Source organism: Raphanus sativus, chromosome 4 (assembly GCF_000801105.2).
Source record: "Raphanus sativus cultivar WK10039 chromosome 4, ASM80110v3, whole genome shotgun sequence".
Lineage (NCBI taxonomy): Eukaryota > Viridiplantae > Streptophyta > Magnoliopsida > Brassicales > Brassicaceae > Raphanus > Raphanus sativus.
In genome coordinates, this window is record NC_079514.1 from 4,295,865 (window position 1) to 4,321,286 (window position 25,422).

General features: G+C 35.9%; 6 protein-coding genes across 9 annotated transcripts; 5 read left to right on the forward strand and 1 right to left on the reverse strand.

The window, feature by feature from the left end:
- The first annotated feature begins 1,560 nt into the window (after positions 1-1,560).
- Positions 1,561-2,805, forward strand: LOC108850002 (protein phosphatase inhibitor 2-like). The gene is made up of 3 exons (XM_018623594.2): positions 1,561-1,822; positions 2,056-2,235; positions 2,327-2,805. Exons 1-3 carry the CDS (start codon positions 1,567-1,569, stop codon positions 2,548-2,550), a joined length of 660 nt encoding a protein of 219 aa, XP_018479096.1. The 5' UTR covers positions 1,561-1,566; the 3' UTR covers positions 2,551-2,805.
- A 1,471-nt stretch (positions 2,806-4,276) lies between these two features.
- Positions 4,277-7,599, forward strand: LOC108849688 (probable transcriptional regulator SLK3). Its single transcript, XM_018623276.2, has 10 exons — positions 4,277-4,436; positions 4,725-5,211; positions 5,300-5,422; positions 5,507-5,555; positions 5,655-5,869; positions 5,965-6,033; positions 6,258-6,358; positions 6,509-6,602; positions 6,692-6,761; positions 6,874-7,599. Exons 2-10 carry the CDS (start codon positions 4,780-4,782, stop codon positions 7,359-7,361), a joined length of 1,641 nt encoding a protein of 546 aa, XP_018478778.1. The 5' UTR covers positions 4,277-4,436; positions 4,725-4,779; the 3' UTR covers positions 7,362-7,599.
- Positions 7,600-8,969: 1,370 nt separating this feature from the next.
- LOC130510470 (probable transcriptional regulator SLK1) lies at positions 8,970-10,377 on the forward strand. Its single transcript, XM_057006806.1, has 4 exons — positions 8,970-9,144; positions 9,432-10,012; positions 10,088-10,207; positions 10,309-10,377. The coding sequence occupies exons 2-4, from the start codon at positions 9,440-9,442 to the stop codon at positions 10,375-10,377; spliced, it is 762 nt and encodes a 253-aa protein (XP_056862786.1). The 5' UTR covers positions 8,970-9,144; positions 9,432-9,439.
- A 2-nt stretch (positions 10,378-10,379) lies between these two features.
- On the forward strand, positions 10,380-12,362 carry LOC130510473 (probable transcriptional regulator SLK3). The gene is made up of 6 exons (XM_057006810.1): positions 10,380-10,670; positions 10,765-10,833; positions 11,032-11,132; positions 11,271-11,364; positions 11,455-11,524; positions 11,689-12,362. Exons 1-6 carry the CDS (start codon positions 10,380-10,382, stop codon positions 12,177-12,179), a joined length of 1,116 nt encoding a protein of 371 aa, XP_056862790.1. The 3' UTR covers positions 12,180-12,362.
- An 804-nt stretch (positions 12,363-13,166) lies between these two features.
- On the forward strand, positions 13,167-16,550 carry LOC130510624 (probable transcriptional regulator SLK1). 4 transcript variants are annotated; one of them, XM_057007093.1, is made up of 10 exons: positions 13,167-13,298; positions 13,520-13,934; positions 14,009-14,122; positions 14,276-14,324; positions 14,492-14,706; positions 14,785-14,853; positions 14,981-15,084; positions 15,220-15,313; positions 15,404-15,473; positions 15,598-16,549. In XM_057007093.1, the coding sequence occupies exons 2-10, from the start codon at positions 13,590-13,592 to the stop codon at positions 16,290-16,292; spliced, it is 1,755 nt and encodes a 584-aa protein (XP_056863073.1). In that variant the 5' UTR covers positions 13,167-13,298; positions 13,520-13,589; the 3' UTR covers positions 16,293-16,549. The 4 variants fall into 4 exon arrangements, with proteins under 4 accessions (XP_056863073.1, XP_056863074.1, XP_056863072.1 ...); XM_057007094.1 differs by having other exon boundaries at positions 13,169-13,298; positions 13,556-13,934; positions 15,598-16,550; XM_057007092.1 differs by having other exon boundaries at positions 13,175-13,298; positions 13,553-13,934; positions 15,598-16,550.
- A 110-nt stretch (positions 16,551-16,660) lies between these two features.
- On the reverse strand, positions 16,661-18,745 carry LOC108852374 (uncharacterized). The gene is made up of 4 exons (XM_018625870.2): positions 18,224-18,745; positions 17,934-18,036; positions 17,723-17,814; positions 16,661-17,612 (listed from the first exon to the last, which is right to left on the reverse strand). The coding sequence occupies exons 1-3, from the start codon at positions 18,524-18,526 to the stop codon at positions 17,768-17,770; spliced, it is 453 nt and encodes a 150-aa protein (XP_018481372.1). The 5' UTR covers positions 18,527-18,745; the 3' UTR covers positions 16,661-17,612; positions 17,723-17,767.
- Positions 18,746-25,422: the final 6,677 nt, after the last annotated feature.

Here is a 25,422-nt window from a genome sequence, read left to right on the forward strand (position 1 = left end):
TGAATACATTAAATATCATTTAACCAATAATAAAAACAATTCTAAATTTTAGTTGGTTATATACAGTATTCAAGAAAAATAAAAAGTAAATAAATCTAAAAAATAACTTATAGTTTGAAAAAAGAAAAAGTCCAAACTACTAATATTATGGTACAAAGGAGTAGGTATTAGTTACACATATTTTTATTTCATTCAAAAATTTAAACACTTATTTGTGGATAAATAATTTCTAAAAAGAAAAACATATCTTTTCCAAAACCATTTATCCAAATTATAATTATTCTAATGGTATACTTGTCACAATTCTTCATAATTTACAATTTAATATTGAAAACTAAGATTTGCAATAGACTTCTCAAATATATATTTTACTTCATAAATATTTTGATTCATCTTATAATATTTTTAAAATATGACACCATATATAAGTGTTATGTACTTGAATACAAATATTGTATCTAAAATTAATAGAAAGGTTAATAAAAAAACCTGGGTAATTCTTTTATTAAATAATTCATTGTTGCTGTCGAGATTGTCAAACTTTGACGAAAAAAATTAATCATTAACAATTTAAAACACAAACAAACAATTGATATGATAATAAAAATTAAAACCAAAAACAATTAAAATGCACAAACTGCGCATAGAACGGAAAAATCTCTAGTAAAAGTTAAGAACACACTAAATCTCTTCAAAATGCATTCTATTTATGTCTAGAAGAAGTTAATTACCAAGACTACCCTTACCAGCCAACATGAATCAGTTGAATCTAACGGATGATTCTATTTCTGGTGGCTATAAATAGAATTTATAATGGTCAATGTCAAATGCATAGATTGCTATCGACCGCACGGCTTCTTAAAGCGTAAGATCCATGGTGAGGATAAACATTTGAGGTAGAAAATTCTAAAAATACAAAACAAAACAAAAAACTTATGAAAACGAGCAAGAATATATTTTGCCACTAGGAATCAAGGTGACTCCGTATGAATTGTTTATCATAAACAGTTCCGAATCGGTGTAAATTTGGATTTGATATGTGTATGATGATCAATGTGTATACTGTTGCATGTAGTATCTTTGAGATTTCACGTTTCATCTTCATGACCTGCCCAACATGTACGTAATCTAAGATAAGTTTTTTTTTCTTCAATGTTGCAATCAGGTCGAGCTATAATTTTGGTCAAGCCTGAAAGAGAATATAATCACCTCAAGATGACAAAGTATGTTTCCTCTTCTCCCATTTTATTTCTACACTTGACATTTTCATTTGTTCATCAAAATGGTTCATATAGATAGAAATGAGAATTATTGTTTGTTTAGGGATAAAAATAAGAAAATCCAAATGATTAGATGAGTTTTAAAAATTTAGATAAATTTGACCATTTGGATATAGCATGCATTTAAGTAGAAATCTGGATGAAAATGACGCATGGACAAGCGAACACCTGCTTGTGTCTTAATGTTTATGAGTTTCCCTATTCAAGCAGGAAAGTGAATAGTAAGAGTACTCTTGTCTTGATTGTAAGGCTCATGTATAGATTGTGGCTCTCCTAAAGCATAGCGATGGTTGTTAAGTTTATGTCAGGATGTTTCCTATCTACTGTTAAAAGGCTTGTGCACATTGTCTCTGTTTCTTTAGCTATTAGCAAAACTTCTCTTGGTGTAGCATTAAGTATGTTTATATTCTATGGCAGGGGACGTGTACAATGGGATGAAGCTAATATAGTGGAAATTGAATCCAACAAACCTGTTAGGCAGAAGATTACCGAGCCAAAGACACCCTATCACCCACCGTATCACCCCATGATTGATGACGATGGTGCTTTGTCCCATTACTCTTTTATTCATTTTTCTATATGCCTACATATATGCTTCTGGTTTTAGTAACTACAATCTATGCAGAGAAAATAAAATAACACAAACATAACATAGTGTATGTTTTGTTTGCCACAGGCTTTCAGTTTTAGGTTAATTTGAAATTGTTATCAGCCTAGTTGGAAGTGTGACTTGAACTAGATGTCTTTTTTTTTCTTTATGGTTGTTTTTAACCAGGTTCACTGTCTTCTAGAGTAAGATCGTTTGACAACTTTGTTGAAATGCATCGTGCGGAAGAACTAAAGAATGATCTGAACGATTTAGCTTCTTCTAGTAAAATTATCAGCCACAGGTCTGATTCCGGTGAGTGGAGCTCGTCAGAGGATGAGGCAGATCCTGTGGATCAACATGAAGAAGGTTCTTTGAAGAAAAACACACATCAAAGCTGACTAGTAGTTCCATCATGTCATCATATCTTCATCTCTGTTTTTTTTTTTGTGCACTGCAGATTGTGAGGGCGGAAAAAACACAAGTTTCAACGAACATAGACGGGTTCACTATGACGAGTTTCGAATGGTAAAGGAGATGAGATCCTCTGGCTCTTTCTATGGTGAAGACGCAGAAGTGGATGATGGTGCCAAAACGGGTAAACCAGAGGCAACAATCTCACAGAACACTCCAGGTTCCGTAGAGGCGATATCTTCAGGAAAGTCATCTTCTTCCTCTACTTGATGAACGTATTGTCACACTACGGTGTTATGTCTGGATTATACAGAAGTTCCAACTTTATATTTATAAGAAATTAAGAACATCTTATTGCATTTTGTAGGGGTGGGCGTTCGGGTACCCGTTCGGGTTCGGATCGGGTATTTCGGATTTTCGGGTATTTCGGTATAGGAGTATAATATCCGTTCGGGTATTTCTGAACTTCGGATCGGGTTCGGGTATTTTTAGTTAGGGTTCGGTTATTTTGGATTGGGTTCGGATATTTAGATTTTAAAAGAAATAAAAATAAAATTTTCTTTTTTAAAGTTTTTTATATTTAAAAATATAGATTTTACTTAACTGATTTTTTTTTCTTTTTATAGATTGAATGATTAATAGATTTAGAGATAACATTTCCAAAACAAAAATATTAATTTGGCTATTGTTTTTAAACTTTGGATGTAACTTTGGTTAATACATGAAATAAAAAGTTTAACATGCATTTTAAATGAATATCAAATTATTTTTTCCATAATTATATATATATACTATATGATTTTAAAGTATGTCTAACATCAATATAAATATTTTAAATAAAATGAGAGATGTAAACTAGAAATATAAGGGTAAGTATACACATGTTCGGTTATTTTCGGATATCCATTCGGGTTCGGGTATTACCCGTTCGGGTTCGGATATCCAATCTCTCCTAACTTAATACCCGTTCGGGTATTTTACTACTTCGGTTCAGATTTCGGTTCGGGTTTTTCGGGTCGGGTTCGGGTGCCACTTCGGATATCGGATAAAGTGTCCACCCCTAGCATTTTGACCCAAGAAAAAGAAAAGAAAAGTCTAGAAAAGTTTTGATCATGCAAATAACATATAAAAAAACAAAAACGGTAGCAACAAGAATGTCTATGTTGGTATAGATATCTCACCGCGCACCTTCATGTTCTTTCGTGACATCAAATATCATGTTATGTCCCTCATTCTCTACATGAGTTCTTTTCCATATGCGTAAAGAGCCGATGATACCCGAGAAGTAGCTTAGAGTCGTACGCTCTGATAGCTTCACTATTCAATTGCAACTTTTGAAGATAATCCTATATCGAAAACACAGTGTTATATTTAATGGAGAGATTAATCTGATTTATACATCAAATATCTTCCAAAATAAAATTACGTATGTTTTACGATCATCAAAACAAAGTAATAAGGAGTAATATTACTTCCCTCACAAGGCACATAAGAGCAATTGACAAATGTGTTTTTTCTTTTTCCAGTTTTCAACATCTAAGATAGACTTTTAAATAAGAAAATATTGCTCTTATCCATGATAGTTATACGAAGCAATTTGATTGTGCATATTTGTTAGCTAGTTTTCTCTCTTACAAAATGTCCTTTAGTAGTAGTAATAAAGATAATAAGCTTTGATTGGTTGTAGTGTTTTTTTTTTCTATTTTTGCTCCTTTTTGGTTCAATGTAAATAAACAGAAGAGCTTAAATTCTAATTGTGGTTTTAGGAGTATATAAGTTGTCTTTCCAAAATCTACGGTCTGTAATCACACTAGAAAATAGCAGGCTTAGATCTCGTTGCGCCACGTTGGATCAAAAGATTTATACAATACTACGTGTCAAGGGGCCCATTCGTAGCGAAAGATCTTTTATAACAAATAGTCGACCAACACGTGTAAGTATCCTTTGACCCACGAGGTCGGTGATGCAAATTGGTTGTTTCCGGTTCAACTATTAATCAAAGATCTTTTTAAGTTTGAAAAAAAAGGTGCGAACTTGGAGTTTCTTGATTGGTGCGACTCGAGTCGACTCGAGTCAAGTCGGAGTCTACTTGATCGAAAAGGTTTCTGGGTTTTGATTAGAGTTGCCGATTCGATTTGAAAGTTTGTTCCTTTTCGGTAAGTTCCTCACCAACCTTTTCGAGATGCTCGTTGATGCTGATGAAGCTTACTTCAAGTTTGCTCCTTTGCTTCGAAGTTTCCTGTCTTTCCGCCTTCTTTGTTGCATTCGAGGAACAATTTGCTTTCGAAGTTTATAGGCCTAACAGTTTCTTGATCGGTGATTACTGATAAGAAGTGTGCTTAGGATCCCATTTGGTTTTGTGATTGACTAAGATTCTCTTGTTATTACGTTTCAAGTCTCGACCTTTTACATTAACATTCGTTCTTGGTGGGTCTCTGCTTCAGTGCATCACTTGTCTCCGTAGTAGAACAAGCAGGAGGACGCAGTAGTTCAGTTCCGATGGGGGATAACAATTATAACCATGTGGATAAGAAGACCAGGTTAGAAGCTGAGCTAGACGACATGCTGCAGCAGCAGCAGCAGCAGCAGTACATCCAGTATCAAGACCCCACGGAACAAGATCTGCAGTTGCAAGCTTGGACGGGACAACAGAACCAGTTTCTTCAATCTATGTCACCGTCTCAGAGACCCTATCTTCCACAACAGCAGTACATGCAGCACCAGGACCCCACGGAAACGAATCCGCATTTGCGAGCTTTGTATCAACGGTATAGACTCCAACTTCAGCAACAGCAACAGGAGCAGCTGAGACGGCAACTACAGCAACAAGTCGCTCAACAGATCCCTCCTAGTGTATCTCCTTTTGGAGGTGGTGCGGGCGTTCAACAGAAGTTTATGATGTTCTTGCATCACATAAAGCAACGACCAGCCGTAAGCTAATATACTTATCTCTGTGACTTTTAGCAGTCTCATCACCATCTACTCAAGTTCGATAGTCTGATGATACCTTTTCGTGTAGGACAATTGCATTACCTTTTGGAGGGGATTCGTGGCAGAATACTACTCACCTCGTGCAAAGCAAAGGTTGTGCTTTTCACAGTACCAAAGTGTTGGGAACATGCTTGGCACGTTAGTACCACGGGTCAGTTTCTTCTTAGCCTGCCTTGTGTATTGTTGTTGCACACATGTTAAATCCAAGTGTACTGTCTTCTTGTTTTCTTTGCAGGATATGTGGCAGTGTAGTCTCTGCGGCACCAAGTCTGGAAAAGGAGTTGGTAAGAGATTTGCTAAATGCTTTTGTTTTGAAACTCTTCTAAGTCAAAAATGGTAGTAGCTAAAATATATGTCTGTCTTACTTGTTTTTGAATCCGCAGAGGCAACTTTCGATGTGCTTGCCAGACTATTTGAAACCAAATATGCTAGTGGCGTCGTTGATGAGCTCTTATCTCTGGAAGGTCAACGAGAATACAGACTTTCCAATGGACTGATGGTATTGGAATATAGAAAAACGGTTCAGACAACTGTATATGAGCAGTGTCGTGTTGTTCATGAGGGCCCTCTTCGCATCATATTCTCTCAAGATTTAAAGGTTCTCTTTATATTCCAATTTCTTTTTTTCTGTTTTCAGCACTGTAGTAATAATAATGCTTTTTAAGCCTAATCGTGAGTTTTGGTTCTTTCTAGATACTGTCTTGGGAGTTTTGCACTCGGCGTCATGAAGAGTTTATTGTCCGCAGACTTATTGTTCCGAAGGTCCTATCTCTGATGACATGAGCTTTGCGTTGATCATTAGGAGATTAACACTTACACAAAATGCTTCTGATAATAATTATCCCCTTATGTGCCTATTTTCTGGTTTCCCTATGAATATGATGAACACAATGTCTGTAACTTTTTTACTTCTGAACATAGGTTTTAGACATGCTGCAAACGGTGTTGGAAAGTTCATTAAAAAAAAATAATTATCGATCATGCAGGTGAACCAGTTGCTTCAGGTTGCACAGAAATGCCAGAGCACGATTTTGGAAAGTGGGTCAGAGGGAGTTTCTCAGCAGGATTTACAAACAAACAGTAACATGTTAGTTGTTGATCCATGTGTCCATTATCACTTGATTCACCCTTCATTACAATCAATATTTTGTCTGCTGTGGATGGATGCAGTCTATTCTTTTATTGTCCATGTTCTAATGCTATATATATCATTGTTGGGTACTAATTTGTGTCTCAGAGTCTTGGGAGAAGGACGAAAGCTGGCAAAGGTCATGGAACCAGAGTCTCTGAATCAACATGGCTATCCGAAAAAATATGCCAGAGCTCTACAGGTATTAGTTAGCTCCTTTCCTAGCTGTTAGTTTTGTATCTGAAGTCTGTAAAAAGACCTATCTAATAGTAAGCTATTGCGAGTTTGCAGATACATGAAGTTGTCAAGAGCATGAATGATCTTATGGATTTCACATTCGAGCACAAAATCGGCCCTATCGGTAAGCTGCTATTCTGGTGTACCCTTTCACTTGAATCATAGCTCTACTGTTGAAATGATTCTGGTGATCGAGTTTCTGATTGAATGTATATGTTTTGATGCCCCTTACATAGAGGGGTGGAAACGGCTTTCGGAACAGACAGAGACAATGAGGCTCCAGAGACAGAGAATGCAAGAGATGGAGCAGTTGGGGAATAGTGGAGCAATGATGAATAGGTGGTCAGCTCAATCTCAGATGGACGGCCTTACTTCTGGCAACAACAATAACTCCTACAATCATCACCATCATAGCTCAGCTCAAGCCGTTGCTGCTCTGACCAACAACAACAACCAAACCATGCTTATGGGGAGGCTAAATGCTATGAATACGGGCAGACTAGAGGAGGGATTCCCGAGTCAGCGTCCAACCCCAAACCCAAACCAGAGTCCATATTGGTCTGATCAGAGGCAGAACTTAGCAACAGGTGGATTTCTCAGCTCTCCCCAGATGCAACAGCAGCAGCAGCAGCATGGCACTCCCAACACGCTTCAGCAGACACATTTGCCACCAGAAGATGCCACAGAAATACCTGACGATTTCTCAGACGACAACTTCCAGTGATAAATAGGGTAAAGCTTGTAGAACAGAACATAGGCGGTTGCTACTTTGAGTTTAACAAAGTGAAAGTAGGCTTAATTCTTCTCATTTAGGTTGGTTTGTTGGTGTTTTGTATAGAAACCAAAGGAAGTTGTAAACCTACACATAGGCACTTTAGTATCTTCTTCTTCACACTGATGTAATCTCAAAATAAACAAGTTGTGTATATATATTCATCAGTCAAAGGGGGTTTTTTAAGCTTCTAACACAGACACAATGCTTCATGACGAACCAAAATGTCTATGTTGGTATAGATAACGCGGATTTGATCCTGAAAATAGTGAGAGAGCCATGAGTTTCTCAATACTGTGTTGACAGACAATGGTTTGAAGAAGAGAGACATAGTTTTCATGTCTTGTTGATTTTTTGGATCTTGATCAAGATATCCCACTGGCCTCTCTTAACACTTTGGTTGTTAGATGAAATCAAACATTGTTTTCTGGTTCACCGGAAACCAAACAGAAGTAGCTGCACTCAACACCAATCCCGGTAGGCTCACCTCACACATTAAAGTTCTTTCGTGACATCAATAATCATGTTCTGTCCCTCATTCGCTACATGTGTTCTCTTCCATATGCATAAAAGAGCCGATGATACCTGAGTAGTAGCTTAGAGTACTCATCCGCTCTGCTAGCTTCACTATTTCAGTTACAGCGTTTGAAGATAATCCTAGGATAAATTAATCTGATTAGTACATCAAATATTCTCCAAAATAAAAATTATGTATATTTTATGATCATTATTAAAACAAAGTAATAAGGAGTAATATTACTTCTCTTACAAGGCACATAAGAAATGTTTTTAAGTTATAGGAGCAATTAATAATTGTGGTTCTTTTTCAATTTTCAACAATTGATAAAAGTAGACTTACCTTGGTAAACTCTAGCCAGGTTGATATTCAAAAAGGTTCCAAAAGTTTTTGCGGTGTCTCTGCAGCGTTGTGAGCCACCTCTTCGGGCTTTAGCCCTATCCCTGAGCAAATCAAAAGCTGGCAAAGTCGCAGTTCGATTTCTACTAGTCACCCGAACTGAATTAAATAGTAAAAATATTAGCTGTTGCAGGTCTTGTGAAATTAATCAGTTAACATCGGTCGCTGGATTCCACGGTTATCAAAAAAATCCTCTAGTAATAATAAATATAATAAAGTTTGATTGGTTGTAGTATTTTTTTTCTTTTTTTTTTTGCTAGTTTTTGGTTCAATGTAAATAAACAGAAGAGCTTAAATTCTACTTGTGGTTTTAGGAATATATATATAAGTTGTCTTTCAAATCAGTGTTAGTGAACGTAATAGAAAATTAATACCACTAAAAATCATTGCAATCTTATCAAAATATATCACCCCCAAAGAAAACTGTTTACGTCTCATCCGACTTGTTTACCACCGTAAAATCTACGGTATGTAGTTACACTAGAAAATAGCAGGCTTAGATCTCGTTGCACCACGTAGGATCAAAAGATTTATATAATGCTACGTGTCAAGGGACCCACTCGTAGCAGAAGATCTTTATAACAAATACTCGACCAACACGTGTCAGTATCCTTTGACCCACGAGGTCGGTGATGCAAATTGGTTATTTCCGGTTCAACTATTAATCAAAGATTTCTTAAGTTTGAAAAAAAAGGTGCGAACTTGGAGTTTCTTTTGGGATTGGTGCGACTCTGAGTCGAGTCGGACTCTGCTTGATCGAAAAGGTTTCTGGGTTTTGATTAGATTCGCCGATTCAATCCGAAAGTTTGTTCCTTTTCGGTAAGTTCACCATCCCTTTTGAGATGCTCGTTGATGCTGAAGTCTGCTCCTTTGCTTCCAAGTTTTCGTCTTCTTTGCTGCATCGAGAGGAACAAATTTGCTTTCGAAGTTTATAGGCCTAACCGTTTCTTGATCGGTGATTACTGATTAGAAGTGTGCTGCTTATGATTCATTTTGGTTTTGAGATTGGATAAGATTCTCTTGTTATTTAGGCCTAACCGTCATTTTGGTCTGTGCCTCCTCCTCGAATAACATTAACATTCGTTCTTGGTGGGGTCTTGCTTCAGCTGTTCCGATGGGGGAAAACAATTATCACCATGTGGATAAGAAAACCAGGTTAGAAGAAGTTGAGCAAGACTACATGCTGCAGCAGCAGCAAGATCTGCAGTTGCAAGCTTGGACGAGGCAACAGAACCAGTTTCTTCAATCTATCTCACCGTCCCAGAGACCACCCTATCTTCCACAACAGCAGTACATCCAGCACCACGAGGACCCCACGGGACAAGATTCTCAGTTGCAAGCTTTGTTTCACCGGCAGATGCTGATAAGGCAACAGCATCAGCAGACTCTTCAATCCTTGTCACCGTCCCAGAGACCCTATCTTCCACAACAGCAGTATCAGGACCTCAGGGGACAAGATCCACAGTTGTTGCTGCCTCACCAGCAGAGGCTGATCAGGCAACGCTATCAGCAGGCTCTTCAATCCCTCTCACCGTATCAGAGACTCCAACTTCAGCAGCTGAGACGGCAACTACAGCAGCAACGAGTCGCTCAACAGATCCCTCCTAATGTATCTCCTTTTGGAGGTGGTGTGTTCGTTCAACAGAAGTTTATGATGTTCTTGCATCACATAAAGCAACGACCAGCTGTAAGCTAATACTTATCAATCTGTGACTTTTAGCAGTTCCATTGTTGATAGTCTGATGATACCTTTTTTGTCTAGGACAATTCTATTACCTTTTGGAGGGGATTCGTGGCTGAACACTACTCACCTCGTGTAAAGCAAAGGTTGTGCTTTTCACAGTACAAAAGTGCTGGCCACATGCTTGGCATGTTACAACGGGTCAGTTTCTTCTTACCCTTGTGTGTTTCTTCATCAGCCTTTTTTTTTTGTTGAACACATGTTTACACTCCAACTGTTCTATCTTCTTGTTTTGTTTGCAGGATATGTGGCAGTGTAATCTCTGCGGCACCAAGTCTGGAAAAGGATTTGGTAAGAGAGTTAGTCACTAGTCATGTCATGTGTGTACTTGTATTTCTGTGCCTTTACTTTAACGCCCAATGAAGCAACTTCTTGTTTTGAATCCGCAGAGGCAACTTTCGATATGCTTGCCAGACTATTTGAAATCAAATACGCTAGTGGCGTCGTTGATGAGCTCTTATCTCTGGAAGGTCCACGAGAGTTCAGAGCTTCCAGTGGACTGATGGTGTTACAATATAGAAACATGGTTCAGACAACTGTATATGAGCAGTGTCGTGTTGTTCATGAGGGCCCTCTTTTCATCATATTCTCTCAAGATTTTAAGGTTTCTCTTGATTCCAATTTTTATTTTTTACTGTTTCAACACTGTACTACTAATAATGCTTTGTAGCTTACTCGTGAGTTTTGGTTCTTTCTAGATACGGTACTGGGAGTTTTGTACTCGGGGTCATGAAGAGTTTCTTCTCCGCAGACTTATTGCTCCGAAGGTCCTATCTCTGATGACATGAGCTTTGCGCTGATCATTAGGAGATTAATACTTACAAAATGTGCCTTTTTTTTTGTTTCCCTATGAATATGATGAACACAATGTCTGTAACTTTTACTTCTGAACATAGGTTTAGACATGCTGCAAACGGTGTTGGAAAGTGTATTAGAAAAAACTAATTATCGGTGCATGCATGCAGGTGAAGGAGTTGCTTGAGGTTGCACAGAAATGCCAGAGCACGATTTCGGAAAGTGGGTCAGAGGGAGTTTCTCAGCAGGATTTACAAACAAACAGTAACATGTTAGTTGTTGATCCATGTGTCCATTATCACTTGATTCACCCTTCATTACAATGTCTGCTGTGGATGCAGTCTATTCTTTAAATTGTCCATGTTCTAATGCTATATATATCATTGTTGGGTGCTAATTTGTGTGTCAGGATCTGGGGAGCAGGACGAAATCTGGCAAGGGTCATGGAACCAGAGTCTCTGAATGAACAGGGCTATCCGAAAAAATATGCCAGAGCTCTACAGGTACTAGTTAGCCTGCTTTCCAAGCTGTTAGTTTTGTATCTGAAGTCTGTAAAAAGACCTAATAATAGTAAGCCATTGGGAGTGGCGCAGATATCTGAAGTTGTCAAGAGCATGAATGATCTGATGGATTTCACAGTGAAGCACAAAATTGGCCCTATAGGTAAGTCTAAAATTCCCATCTACAACATCCTTACTGAATTTAGACCTAAAACCAAGTTGCCATTATGGTGTACCTTTCACTTAAAGTATAAGCTCTACACTGTTGACATGTTCTGTTTTGATCCGGTGATTGAGTTTTTGAATGTTTTTGATGGCCTTCCATAGAGGGGTTGAAACGGCTTTCGGAACAGGCAGAGACAATTAAGCTCCAGAGACAGAAAATGCAAGAGATGGAGCAGTTGGGGAACAGTGGAGCTATGAATATGTGGTCAGCTCAAGCTCAGATGGACGGCCTTTCTACTGGCAACAACAATAACTCCTACAATCATCACCATCATTGCTCAGCTCAAGCCGCTCCTGCTCTGACCAACAACAACAACCAAACCATGCTTATGGGGAGGCTAAATGCTATGAATACGGGCGGACTAGAGGAGGGGTTCCCGAGTCAGCGTCCAACCACAAACTCAAACCAGAGTCCATATTGGTCTCATCAGAGGCAGAACCTAGCATCAGGTGAATTTCTCAGCTCTCCCCAGATGCAACAGGAGCAGCAGCAGCATGGCATTCCCAACACGCTTCAGCAGGCACATTTGCCACCAGAAGATGCCACAGAAATACCTGACGATTTCTCAGACGACAACTTCGGTGATAACTAGGGTAAGCTTGTAGAACAGAACATAGGCGTTGCTACTTTGAGTTTAACAAAGTGAAAAGGGTGTTGGTTTTAGGCTTAATTCTTCTCATTTAGGTTGGTTTGTTGGTGTTTTGTATAGAAACCAAAGGAAGTTGTAACCTACACACACATAGGCACTTTAGTATCTTCTTCACACTGATGTAATATCAAAATAAACAAGTTGTGTATATATATTCATCAGTCAAAAGGGGTTTTTTAAGCTTCTAACACAGACAAAATGCTTCATGACGAACCAAAATGTCTATGTTGGTATAGATAAAAGCGGATTTGATCCTGAAAATAGTGAGAGCCATGAGTTTCTCAATACTGTGTTGACAGACAATGGTTTGGAGAAGAGAGACATAGTTTTCATGTCTTCTTGATTTTTTGGATCTTGATCAAGATAGCCCACTGGCCTCTCTAACACTTTTGTTGTTGATGAAATCAAACATTGTTTTCTGGTTCACTGGAAACCAAACATAACATCAGTCTCATGTTCTGTCCCTCATTCTCTACATGTGCTCTCTTCCATATGCGTAAAGAGCCGATGGTACCTGAGCAGTAGCTTTAGAGTAGTAAAATAAACATGTAACCATCAGTCTCATGTTCTGTCCCTCATTTTCACTTGTTCAATCCATGTAACCAGTAAAATCAAATAAACATTTACTTGTTATAGTAAAATATTGTGTGCCAAAATGAATACTACTGACAGTAACCATTTTATATTCCCACAGTACAAGATTATGATAGATTACTCTTTTTACGGAAAAGATTATGATATATCATCAAACCAGTTACACTAGAAAATAGCAGCTTAGATTTCATTTCGCCACGTAGGATCAACTCTTTATATAATATACTACGTGTCAGGGGGCCCACAAGGTCGGTGGTGCAAATTGGTTATTTCCGGTTCAACTATTAATCAAAAATAAAATCAAAAGATCCCTTTTAAGTTTGAAAAAAAGGTGCGAACTTGGAGGAGTTATCTTTATTTTTCGAGGGCATTGGTGCAACTTGAGTCGAGTCGGAGTCTGCTTGATCGAAAAGGTTTCTGGGTTTTGATTAGAGTCGCCGATTCAATCCGAAAGTTCGTTCCTTTTCGGTAATTTCACCATCCTTTTTTGAGATTTTCCTTGATGCTACTTCAAGTTGGCTCCTTTGCTTTCGAGCATTAATTAATAAAAAACTCCGTCTTCTTTGTTGCATCGAGGAACACTTTGCTTTGTAGTAGTCAATAGGCTTACCCGTTTCTTAACTGGTGATTAGAAGTGTGCTTAATGATCCACTAGGCTTTGTTATTGGCTCAGATTCTGTTGTTATTAGGTTTCAAGTCTCAACCTTTTCAACATTCCTCAGCAGTACGTAGCAGCAAGCAGGACAAGGCTGAGTTTCGATGAGGGAAAACAACTATAACCATGTGGATAAGAAGGCCAGGTTCGAAGTTGAGCAAGAGGAGATGCTGCAGCAGTATCAGGACCCCAGGGGAGAAGAAGAAGATCCACAGTTGCAAGCTTTTCTTCACCAGCAGAGGCTGATCAGGCAGCAACAGCATCAGCAGACTCTTCAATCCATGTCACCGTATCAGGTCAGACTCCTCCAACTTCAGCAACAGCAGCAGCAGCAGATAAGACGGCAACTACAGCAGCAACAAGGCCCTCATCAGATCCATTCTTTTGAAGATGGCGTGTGTACTCAGAAATTTATGATGTTCTTGTATCACATAAAGCAACGACCTGCTGTAAGCTAATATACTTATCAATATGTGACTTTTAGCAATTAATCATCACATTCTGATTATCTTTTTTTTTATAGGATAATTGCATTACCTTTTGGAGGGGATTCGTGGCAGGTTACTTCTCACCTCGTGCAAAGCAAAGGTTGTGCTTGTCACACTACAAAAAAGGCATGTTTCCACCGGCAGCTTCGGTCAGTTTCTTCTTATCCCCTGTCTGTTATTATCTTGTATGATATTTGGTGTTCTGCATCAAGCTATTACACATGTTTGCTCTAGCTGTACTATTATCTGAATTTCACAACACTGACTTGTGCATCATCATCTCTTTTTTTCCTTGTTTGCAGGATGTGTGGCAGTGTAATCTCTGCGGTACCAAGTCTGGAAAAGGAGTTGGTAAGAGATTTGTTCCTGTGTGTGCACTTGTATCTCTGTGCCTTTACTTTAAGCACAATGAAGCTCTTTTCTAATCTGTTATTTACAACTCTGATAACTGTTTTTGAAGCTCTTAAGTCAGAATAGTAGCTTAAAAAAGCTGTCTTCTTCTTGTTTTGAATCCGTAGAGGCAACTTACGATGTGCTTGCCAGACTATTTGAAGTCAAATTTTCTAGTGGCATCGTTGATGAGCTCTTATCTCTGGACTATCCACGAGAATACAGAGTTTCCAATGGAAAGATGGTATTAGAATATAGAAAAGTAGTTCAACACACTGTATATGAGCAGTGTCGTGTTGTTCATGAGGGCCCTCTTCGCATCATATTCTCTCCAGATTTAAAGGTTCTCTCTCTTATTCCAAGTTTTTTTTCTGTTACTAATAACGCTTTAGCCTAATCGTGACTTTTGGCTTCTTTCTAGATACTGTCTTGGGAGTTTTGTGCTCGGCGTCATGAAGAGTTTCTTGTCCGCAGAGTTATTGCTCCGCAGGTCCTATTCTGATGACATGACCTTTGCGTTACCTATGAATATGAGGACAATCAATGTCTGTAACTTCATAGGTTTAGATACAAACGGTGGTGGAAAGTGTATTAAACCCTTATAATCGGTCATGCAGGTGAACCAGTTGCTTGATGTTACACAGAAATTCCAGAGCACGATCTCGGAAAGTGGGTCGTCAGAGGGAGTTTCTCAGAAGGATTTACAAACAAACAGTAACATGTTAGTTGTTGATCCATGTGTCCCTTGATACAATCAAATATTTTGTCTGCTGTGGATGGATGCAGTCTATTCTCTTTAATTGTCCATGTTCTAATAATGCTATATATCATTGTTGGGTGCTAATTTGTGTCTCAGAGTCTTGGGAGAAGGACGAAAGCTGGCAAAGGTCATGGAACTAGAGTCTCTGAATGATCATGGCTATCCTAAAAAATATGTCAGAGCTCTACAGGTACTAGTTAGCTAGCTCCTTTCCTAGCTTGTTTGTTTTGTATCTGAAGTCTGTAAAAAGACCTAACAATAAGCCATGGGAGTGGCGCAGACATATGAAGTTCTCAAGAGCACGAAGGATCTTATGGATTTCACATTCGAGCACAAAATCGGCCCTATCGGTAAGCTGCTACTCTGGTGTACCCTTTCACTTGAACCAAAGCTCTCTACTGTTGAAATGTTCTGTTTTGATCCGGTGATTGAGTTTCTGATTGAATGTATAAATGTTTTGATGCCCTTCCGTAGAGGGGTTGAAACGGCTTTCGGAACAGAGAGCAAGAATGCAAGAGATGGAGCAGTTAGGGAATAATGGAGCTATGATTGGGACGTCAGCTCAAGCTCACATGAACGGCACAACTGGCAACAACTCCAACAATCACTGTCAAAATGTTGGTCGTGGAGCTATGAATGACTCAGCTCAAGCCGCTGCTTCTCTGAGCAACAACCAAAGCATGTTTATGAATAACATATACTCAACTACGGGCACACAAGAGGGTTTCCCGAGTCAGCGTCAAACCCCTTACTCAAACCAGAGTCCATATTTGTCTCAACAGAGGCAGAACTTAGCAACAGGTGGGTTTCCCAGCTCTCCCGAGATGCAACAGCAGCAGCGCACCATGCATGCCACTCCCAACACGCTTCAGCAGACTCATTCTCATCATTTGCTGCAACCTCCACATTCACATGGTTTAGATCAGGAGCTTCAGCAGATGTTTGAAAACCTACCAAATCTGCAACAGAAACAAGTCTTTTCAGGTCAAAGTGGCGGGAACAGTAATGCAAAGAGAAAGCCAACTGCCTTCTCAAGAGGGGGCCGAGTCCCAAGCCGCAACAACAGTACTAAAACAGCCTCAAACAACAATCCTCATTTGTCAGGAGATGCCACACAACTACCTGACGATATCTCAGATGACAAATTCTTAAACGACAGTGATGAATAGGGTAGCTCGTCGAACAGAACAGAGGCGTTGCTACTTTAACTTAACAAAGTGAAAGGTGGTTTTTACCTTTTTAGGCTTAGTTCTTCTCATTTAGGTTGGTTTGTTGGTCCTTCTATTGAAACCAAAGGGTCATGACTATGAGACAAGTGAAGGAAGTTGTAGCCTCTACATCTTCATTCTTTCCCCTTACAGTGACACTGATGTAATCTTAAACTACACCAGTTGTGTATATTTATTCATCAGTCAAAAGGGTTTTTAAGCTTTTAACACAGAATGTGCATGATACAGTCGCAATATTCTATAGGTTTTATATTCTTCTAACACAGAATATGCATGGTAGGGTACATATCTTTGTCAGAATAAGAAAAGAATGTGTATGAGCATAGAAAAGAATAGCATTACTTGAAAATGTCTGCAGAGATTATAACCTAAGACCTCATCATACTATCACTATATAGGTTACAACTTACAACAGATAACAGTTTCCTTCATTGCTTCCATATCTCTTTGGTTTCTATACAAAAGACCCAAACAACCTAAATGCGGCAGATTAAGCATAAAACCTTCTTCATTGTGTTATGTCAAAAGTAACAATGCTGTTGTTGAAGAAGTCCTCTGAGAAATCATGAGGTAGTTCTGTGATAGGTATATCTTCTGATAAATGAAGGTTGCTGTTTGAAGCTGATTTGAAACTGTTGTTGCGGCTTGGAACTCGGCCTCCTCCTGAGATGTTGGAAGTGGAGCCAGTTGGGTTTTCTCTCTGCATTATTGTTGCCACCACTTTGACCTGTAAAGGATTGTTGCTGTTGCAACTTTCCTCCGTTTTCAGATATCTCCTGCAACAAACAGCTGTTGAAGCATCTGCTGCTCCTGATTGTTACCATGTGGATGTGGTGGTTGCAGCAAAATGATGAGCAGGATTCTGCTGAAGCGTGTTGAGAGCGCCCTTCATGGTGCGCTGCTGCTGCTGTTGCATCTGGGGAGAGCTGGGAAATCCACTTGTTGGTAAGTTCTGCCTCTGATGAGACGAAGAAGATGGACTCTGGCTCTGACTAGAGAGTTTGGGTTATTGATAGCATTTTGCCTCATAAGCATGCTTTGGTAGTTGGTCAGAGCTGCTGCGGCTTGAGCTGAGCCATTCATAGCTCCACGACCAACAACTTGATGGTGATTGTTGTTGTTGCCAGCTAGGCCTTCATCGTTCCTGCAGTTAACGCCATCTGAGATTGAGATGACCCATTCATAATAGCTTCATCTCTTGCATTTTCTGTCTCTCGAGCTTTACTGTCGCTGTCTGTTCAAAAAGCCGTTTCAACCCCTCTGCATAAGGGTATCAAAACCGATTACATTCAGTCAGAAACTCAAATCATCAAACAGTACATCTCAACCTTGTTTCAGGTCTCATATCAAGAAGAATGTTGTAGACTTACCAATAGGGCCTATCTTGTGGTCGCCAGTGAAGTTCATGAGATCCTTCATGCTCTTGACAACTTCAGATATCTTCCGTCCTGCTCCCAAGACCCTGACAAACCCGAGAATGATATATTGAACTAGAAACAAAATGCTAGAACATGGACACTAAAAAGAATAGTCCGGATCTACCATATCAAGGGCAAATCAAAATGTTATGGATCAGCTTACATGTTACTATTTTTGACTGTAAATCCTGCTTAGAAACTCCATCTGACCCACTCTCCAAGATTGTGCTCTGGCATTTCAGTGCAACCTGAAACAACTGGTTCACCTGCATGACCAATAAGTTTTCAATTCACTTTCCAAGTATTACATACTTTGTGTTCATATCTAAGCACATAATTAGCATTTAGGTTCACCTTCGAATTAACAAACAATTTAAGGGAAAAAGTTGACACAAAACGTTTTGTTTGAAGTCTTAAGCTCATAATAAATAGGTCATGCCATCAGTACAGAACCTGAGGAGCAATTAGTCTGCGGAGAAGAAGCTCTTCGTGCCGCCGAGCACAAAAGGAGTGATAGATGATAGATGTGAGTACATGAGCAGTGATCAAAGTAAACCATGTTAAGAACCTCCAGCAAACATGAAGACTGTCCTCCATCTGGTTAAAAACAGCACTTGAGTTTGCTGCCATGGCGTTTGGCGAGGTCCTCACCAACTCAAGGCAAGGAGACATACGCAGCGGAGATACATAGCTTGTAGTCTTAATGTAGAGAGGAGATGTTGTTCCTAGATATGACAATGCAGCAGTTGCAGCCATCAAGCTAAAACGAACCACTCATGTTTGTGGATTAGTGTCCAACCGGGGTTAAGTGCGGCATCGATTACCAGCCTCTTAACAACAACAAAAAGAAGAAAAAAAACGAAAGAGTAAACCTATCAGGTCCAATATCAGTTAATCTCAATCAGTTTACCAGTGAAAGTGATGAAATTGAACTAGTTGAAAGTTCTCAAGATATTTTGTGCTAGATGAAACATAGTATTAAAATAAATATTTTGTGGCTATGCATAGTAGATGCGTTAAGTTCGAAATAAATATTTATAATTCAACTGATTTTAAAATAATGTCGGAAAATAAAAATAAAATCCTCTAAGTTTTAGCTATGGGCCGATCTGATAACAATTCATAAAAAGCCCAATATAAACAGCGTTTTTATATTTAAGCTTTCTTTTTTCAAAATATTTAATTGATGTTAGTTAGATTGTCTTTTTTTTGAACTTATGTTAGTTAGATTGTCTTTCAATATTAGAACGTGTATCCGATAGAATAAAAGTTTACAATCATGGTTAGAGACATATATTTGGGATATTTTAGCTGAAAATCTGATTCAGATACTTATCAAACTTAAAAAAAAAAAATCGTTTTTACATATGTAAAAAAAAAATCCAAATCATGATTTTGGATGGAATAGAGTCTCTCTCATCCCTCCGTTCTCTCTCTAATATCTTTCACGGAGGTGATGATGATGAGTACTCAAATCTTTTGGTTTGTCTGATTAGTAGATCAGATGATTGTCTCTGGGAAGCGGTGGTTCCCGAAACACTGTTTCGCCGGCTTGTGACTCCGGGAAGCGGCGGTTCCTTTAGTGCTGACTTCGCCGGCTCTTGTCTCCGGAAAGTTGCGGCTTTCTTAGATGCTGACTTCGCCGGCTCTTGTCTCCGGGAAGCGGCGGCTTTCTTAGCGCTGTCTTCGTCGGCTTGTCTGTCGTTTATCACCATCTTTTATGGTGGTGGTTGGTTAAATGATGTCGGGTTTGTTTTTCTTCTCAACGGGTGCTCTTTGGTGAGCTTTCTCCCTTTGTCGGTGGACGTCTTCGTCTTTCGGTGGTCGGAGTTCCGGTGAAGAAAACGGAGGGACGAGGTTGGATGTTGTGGTTTCGGTTCCGGCGTGTTCCGGTGAATCGAGGGATTGCTTTCGTCTTCTCTGGTGATAGCCTCGGCAAGTGGGTTACGATGTGGGGATCGGGTGACGCGTGGAGCGTTTGGTTGGATAGGGTTAACACGTGGGCGGTCATGCAAGCTTGAAGCCGCGTGTGTTTGAGCAAGTTAGTTCGGTTTGTGTTTTGGGCTTTGGGCCTGTGTTTTCAGTTTGTCTTTGGGTTGGCTTTTATATTTTTGTTTTTGTTTTTGGTTCTTGGGTTCTCAGGCCTTTGTACCATTAATAAAATATCAGATGAAAAAAAAAAAGATTTTGGATGGAATACAACAAAATTGGGAATAAAGTATATTAACCATTAGCTTTGAGCGATATAATATTATTTTTAGTTGAGTTTATTATATTTTATATTTATATTATTTAATCGTGTGATTTTAGATGGAATCGAACAAAATATTCTTGTTTTTCCCCTGCAGGTTACACACTTTAGATATATGTAATGGTAAATATACAATCCATAATTTGCTTTTATTGAAAACAATATTTCTAAAAGTAAAAGAGTGTAACTTTTATAAATACACTCTTTGTTCCATAACACATGATGTTTTGTTTTTGATATACAAAAAAAATATTTTTTTCTCTAAAAATAGTTATAAAAACATAATAACAAATTTTATTCAATCAACTTTAAAATGATTCAAAATTTAATTGATTACACAGTTTTTGATAAAATTAAAAATGATATAAAATATCAAACAACAAACAGTGTCTAAAACATCATCTGTTATAAAATAGAGGGAGTATAGTTCTATTATAATACTATAAACTCTCGATCAGTTTAGAATGTAATCTACTTTAGCACAACACATAACACTGACCAAAGTAGAGTTAAAACAGAAACTTCCATTAAATTATGGGAAAATTGTCCAAAGGAAAAAAAAAACTACGTTGTTGTTTTTTGATTTAAAATTATTTTTGTCCAATTTTTCTTTTTTCTACCTTTTATATTTCTGAAAACTAATGAAATAAATAATTTTGTGAATCAAAAAATTATTAAAATATAAACAATTAATAAAACACCCATATACACAAGCTCGTAATTTCTTTTTGTTCAAAAACTTGATAAATAAAAATTTTTAAAATATGTTTGTTCTACTAAAAGTAGAATGCGTATTCTACGAAAAATAGTATAGTAGAAAACGATTTCTAAATTTATCTATTTATTTTAGAACGTCCATTCTATTATTTACTAAATTTCTAAATAAAAGGAATGCACATTCGACTAATCGTAAATGTTTCCATTTTACTTCCAAACTAGGATAAGACCTGCGCCTTGCGCAGGGTGAAATATTTATTTTAAATTTTATGTTTTCATATTGTAAAATTTCATGATTTCTGAATACATGTGTTTTTGTGTTTAAAATATATTTGATATTTATGTTTTTTTCAATGTAGAATAATTAATTAAGTATAAATATTTGGTACACATAAAAAATATAAAAGCTCAAATCAAACAATTAAAATGAGATATCATTGATATTCTTATAATCATAGATTAAGGGTTATAAAAACATTTGATGGTATTTAGAAGGAAAAACTCAACCGTATATATATAGTAAGCATAGATAGGTTTTCGGATTGTTTGAAAAGTTAAAATAATTAGCACTAATTATCTAAAAACCATATTTTAATGTGATATATTGAACCAATATTTACGTAAATTTTCAATAACTACCACAAACATATTTAGCAAAGTTGTTTTAAGTTGTCGAAATTTTAGACTTGGTGACAAAGTATATTATTATTTTAAATTAAACTTACCATATAGAACTTCTTCAAAATTTTGTACCAAGCTTAAAAATTTGGTGGAATCATTAACTTGGTCAAAAAGTTTCTCAACTATTCAAACATTATGGTATAAAATCAATTAATTTAAACTTACCAAAAGAGTTTGATACATAAATTGTGTATCAGGAAAATTTGGTTCAAATCTTAGGATTTTTACTGTCTTCTAATGATCATAATACCGGCAGTTTACAATTGATCCTATTTCGACTCAATTAAAATTAAAAAGAACATTTAAACGACATTGATTATAGATAATCCGAAACAAATAGTTATTTTCTAATTAAACATATTGTATAGACAAATTTAAGATTTATATATGATCGATTTTTTTTTACAATTTTTGTTTGTTTATATAATCATCTATATGTTGGGCTGATACATATGGATATTTTCTTTTACTACTTGTCAGTAAATAAAATTAAATATTTTTCGATTTTGAAGTTATACTAATTTTCAAAATATCAGATTTTTTACTTTCGTTTTGAAAATATAAGATGGAAAATTAAAATATTAAAAAAGACAATTACAAATTTGAAAACTAAACGAAAATTGTGTCTCTTTGCTATAAAATATTTTTTTCTTTTATTAACAAAACAATTTTGAATAGCTGCGTCTCTTTTGCTATTATTTTATCAAAGCGTCTCTTTGTTGTTAATTAAAAAAAAAACAACACTTAAAAAATCATTAGTTTCTGTTTTATACCAAAATCATGCAATACTTAGACCATAATATATAGTAAATTTTGATTTAAATTTCTGTTTAGTAATATGGACTAAGAGTATATCTTACACATTTAAAAAAAATATTATGTTGAATCACAATATAAATCAACCTTTAGCCATTTAAAGAAAGTATCATTTAATGAGATCGTCGAGTATTAATTTAATGAGATCGCCGAGTATTAATTTAATGAGATCGCCGAGTATTAAGTTTATCATATCATATACATTTATGTTTGGATAAATATAATATTTCCTAGAAATTGGATTTTGAACTTACTAATTTTTAATTGATTTTTATGGTGCCACGTAAATAAAATTAACATCATAATTAAGTGACATTTAAGCAAGATTTTTTTAGTTAATACAAACTTAAGGTTACAACTTTTAAAATATTTTTATTAATATATAGAGGATAATCATACTTTTTGGTCAAATTAAATAATCATACTTAGTACGCGTATTTTTACTTTAAATGCAAAAATAAATTTTCATATTTTGATTAGGAAAATCTCGCATAAATGTTGCTAACTATGAGTAACTTACTTTGTACAGAATAAGAAACTAAATTATTCTCTTTATTAATATAGTCAAATATATAGAGTAATTAATCACTGCTTATTTCCAATTTTCTTATTGCGGGCTACGCAAAGATTCATATTTCTTATTTATGGTGTTCGAAACACTGTCATAAATAGGAAAAAAGGATTTATATACATAACTATAGTCTAAACCAATATTTGAGAGAAGTGAGACCAATGACAAAACCTGTAATATATTTAGTAAGTTAAGGGTATTTCTAAATATGGTCTGAAGAGAATTGTGGAACTGACATGTCAGTATGGTATTGGGGTAAATAAGTATTAACTAAAAGGTTATTTTTTACTTTGCTTCCCTATTAATAAGAAAGGGATGATACATATTTATTAATTTGAATTTGTTCATAAATGTATTCACCTATTAATCAATAAAGGAAAAGTAATTATATGTTAGATTGTTAGTCCAATATTGAATTTATTCGTTTTATACTAAAAAAAAGAAAGATATAAACTCATTAGAATATTTTGAGTAGTAAATATACTACTATCAATGCTCCACCATATATTCATATATTTCCATAAATTAAAAATTCAATTAATGTTGACAAACTTGTGTGAAGAAGCTTTAAATATATTGTTTTACCAAGTAAGATAAGCTTAATTGTACGGTAACCAAATTCCATATAGAGAAAAAATAATTTGATATAAGTTTCTATATTTCCGACTTTACAATATGCTAGATATATAGTTCCCTACTTATATTAAATTTCATATTTTCTATATATATATTCTCCATATTATTTATATGTGTGACAATTATAATAAATTAAATAAATATGTGGCCAGTCCTCATATTTGTATATGAAAATATGAACACCAAATATAAATCATATAATAAAACATATCTTGTGTGGCTGCTTTCTCTGAGTTGGTCTTCCATGAATGAGACTATTATCAAATTCTTGATTATTAGCTAATAATCAATAAACAACAATTCAAAAAAATCAAGTCTATTCATTTACCGAAATTATATAACTGTTAATCAAAAATATTAAAATAACAAAGAGTAACAATTAGCTGCATATAATATTCTTAAAAGTAAACATAAAAGAAATAAGGAAAGATACTTGTGGCCTAATTTGAAAAAAAAACCTATCGACTTAGAAAGGTAAAGCAAGTCAGTATTTTTTTACCGACTTAAAAGGTAAAACTGTGAATTAGAAAGGTAAAGCTCAAATTCGATTCTTAGTCTGAACTCGATTCTTAGTCTCTCGCAGAAAAACCTGTAAATTAGAAAGGTAAAGATAAAAGTAATATATTTAAAAGTAAACATTAAAAAAATGTGAATTACAAAAACCTGTGAATTGGAAAGATAAAGCTCCACTTCGATTCTTAGTCTCTCGCTTGAAAATGCTCTGGTTAAAACCCTGAAAACCATTAGACGGATTGCTATCAGACAAAAAAAAGGAATAACATGTACATGAATTATAAGGCAATAAAAGTAATACCTTATATAATCACACCTACATGTACACGACTTATTTTGTTCGGAATGACATCCACTATCATTATATATATTTTTAGATCTTGTGCACCAAGTTTAAATTTACGTTAGTATTATACAATTAATACCCGATATTTTTGACTCATAATTGTCATTCCTTGAATGACAGCATAATTGTCTATTTTGAAAATGAATGAATGATATAAGGAATGATTGTTTAATCATTATGGACGAATCATAATTGCCAATCATAGTAGTTTCCAAAATCGAAACCAAATTAAAATCGCTCTACAAATATTGCTATAAATGTACACACGAAACTAAAGACAATAAATTAGTGGCATTAAATTAATACACGAAATTAAATGCAGTAAATTAAGGTTGCTATAAACGGATGCATCATTAATTGAATGCGAATAATTCGGTTATGAGACTATATTATATAAGTCGATTATTCACATGTATCACAATGGCATTCATATGTAATTATTCTAGTAAATTGAGGATAAATCTAAAAATGGGCTGAGAATGAATATGGTGCCGCCACGTCAGCATGGCACACATGTAAATAACTTACAAAACAAAGGTTACTCTAAAAAAATGCTCCTTGATTAATAAGAAGGGGATGCATCTTCTATTTTTATAAAGTATTCTAAATTTTGGGGAATGTGTTTTCTACAATGTACTCTTACGTCTACTCAAAATAGAAAGTGTATTCAAGATTTTTATCATTCTTCTAAACTTTTAGAAGACGCATTCTACGGATACGAGTACTTGATTTTTTGCGAAAATTAATGAAATTTCAGTTAAGAAATTATTCTAAAAATCTCTTAAAAATATTTTAACTTCTTAAAACGTGTTATGGTCGATTTTACTGTGAAAAAATGATTTTGAATTTTTTCTTCATCAATCTATGATATATCCATAGTTTTGTCTTGTGATTTTCACAAGCTCTTGTTCTATTTTTTTAAGTTGAATAAAAATAAAGAATTATAAACGTTTTAAGCTTTTTATAAAAAAGACTTTGTAAACGTTTTTTATAAAGTTTATTTAAAGTTTTTAGAAAGTTTTTTTTTATTGTTAGAAAGTTTACTTTATTAAACTTTTATTAAAAATTCTAAAAGTTTTATTTTATTAAAAGTTTGATAAAACTAAAAAGTTTACAAACAT

Bases quoted from the DNA above. Each gene is read 5' to 3' on its own strand.
- LOC108850002 (XM_018623594.2), top strand. From the start codon at position 1,567: ATGGTTGTTAAGTTTATGTCAGGATGTTTCCTATCTACTGTTAAAAGG. The intron at 1,823-2,055 runs GTGCTTTGTCCC...GTTTTTAACCAG, and splicing joins CCCCATGATTGATGACGATG to GTTCACTGTCTTCTAGAGTA. The intron at 2,236-2,326 runs GTTCTTTGAAGA...TGTGCACTGCAG, and splicing joins TGTGGATCAACATGAAGAAG to ATTGTGAGGGCGGAAAAAAC.
- LOC108849688 (XM_018623276.2), top strand. From the start codon at position 4,780: ATGGGGGATAACAATTATAACCATGTGGATAAGAAGACCAGGTTAGAA. The intron at 5,423-5,506 runs GTCAGTTTCTTC...TTTTCTTTGCAG, and splicing joins TTGGCACGTTAGTACCACGG to GATATGTGGCAGTGTAGTCT. The intron at 6,603-6,691 runs GTATTAGTTAGC...GCGAGTTTGCAG, and splicing joins AATATGCCAGAGCTCTACAG to ATACATGAAGTTGTCAAGAG.
- LOC130510470 (XM_057006806.1), top strand. From the start codon at position 9,440: ATGGGGGAAAACAATTATCACCATGTGGATAAGAAAACCAGGTTAGAA. The intron at 10,013-10,087 runs GTAAGCTAATAC...TTTTTTGTCTAG, and splicing joins ACATAAAGCAACGACCAGCT to GACAATTCTATTACCTTTTG. The intron at 10,208-10,308 runs GTCAGTTTCTTC...TTTTGTTTGCAG, and splicing joins TGCTTGGCATGTTACAACGG to GATATGTGGCAGTGTAATCT.
- LOC130510473 (XM_057006810.1), top strand. From the start codon at position 10,380: ATGTCATGTGTGTACTTGTATTTCTGTGCCTTTACTTTAACGCCCAAT. The intron at 11,133-11,270 runs GTTAGTTGTTGA...TTTGTGTGTCAG, and splicing joins TTACAAACAAACAGTAACAT to GATCTGGGGAGCAGGACGAA. The intron at 11,365-11,454 runs GTACTAGTTAGC...GGAGTGGCGCAG, and splicing joins AATATGCCAGAGCTCTACAG to ATATCTGAAGTTGTCAAGAG.
- LOC130510624 (XM_057007093.1), top strand. From the start codon at position 13,590: ATGAGGGAAAACAACTATAACCATGTGGATAAGAAGGCCAGGTTCGAA. The intron at 13,935-14,008 runs GTAAGCTAATAT...TTTTTTTTATAG, and splicing joins ACATAAAGCAACGACCTGCT to GATAATTGCATTACCTTTTG. The intron at 14,123-14,275 runs GTCAGTTTCTTC...CCTTGTTTGCAG, and splicing joins TGTTTCCACCGGCAGCTTCG to GATGTGTGGCAGTGTAATCT.
- LOC108852374 (XM_018625870.2), bottom strand. From the start codon at position 18,526: ATGGCTGCAACTGCTGCATTGTCATATCTAGGAACAACATCTCCTCTC. The intron at 18,037-18,223 runs GTTCTGTACTGA...TTGGTCATGCAG, and splicing joins GCAGACTAATTGCTCCTCAG to GTGAACCAGTTGTTTCAGGT. The intron at 17,815-17,933 runs GTAAGCTGATCC...CGGGTTTGTCAG, and splicing joins ACAGTCAAAAATAGTAACAT to GGTCTTGGGAGCAGGACGGA.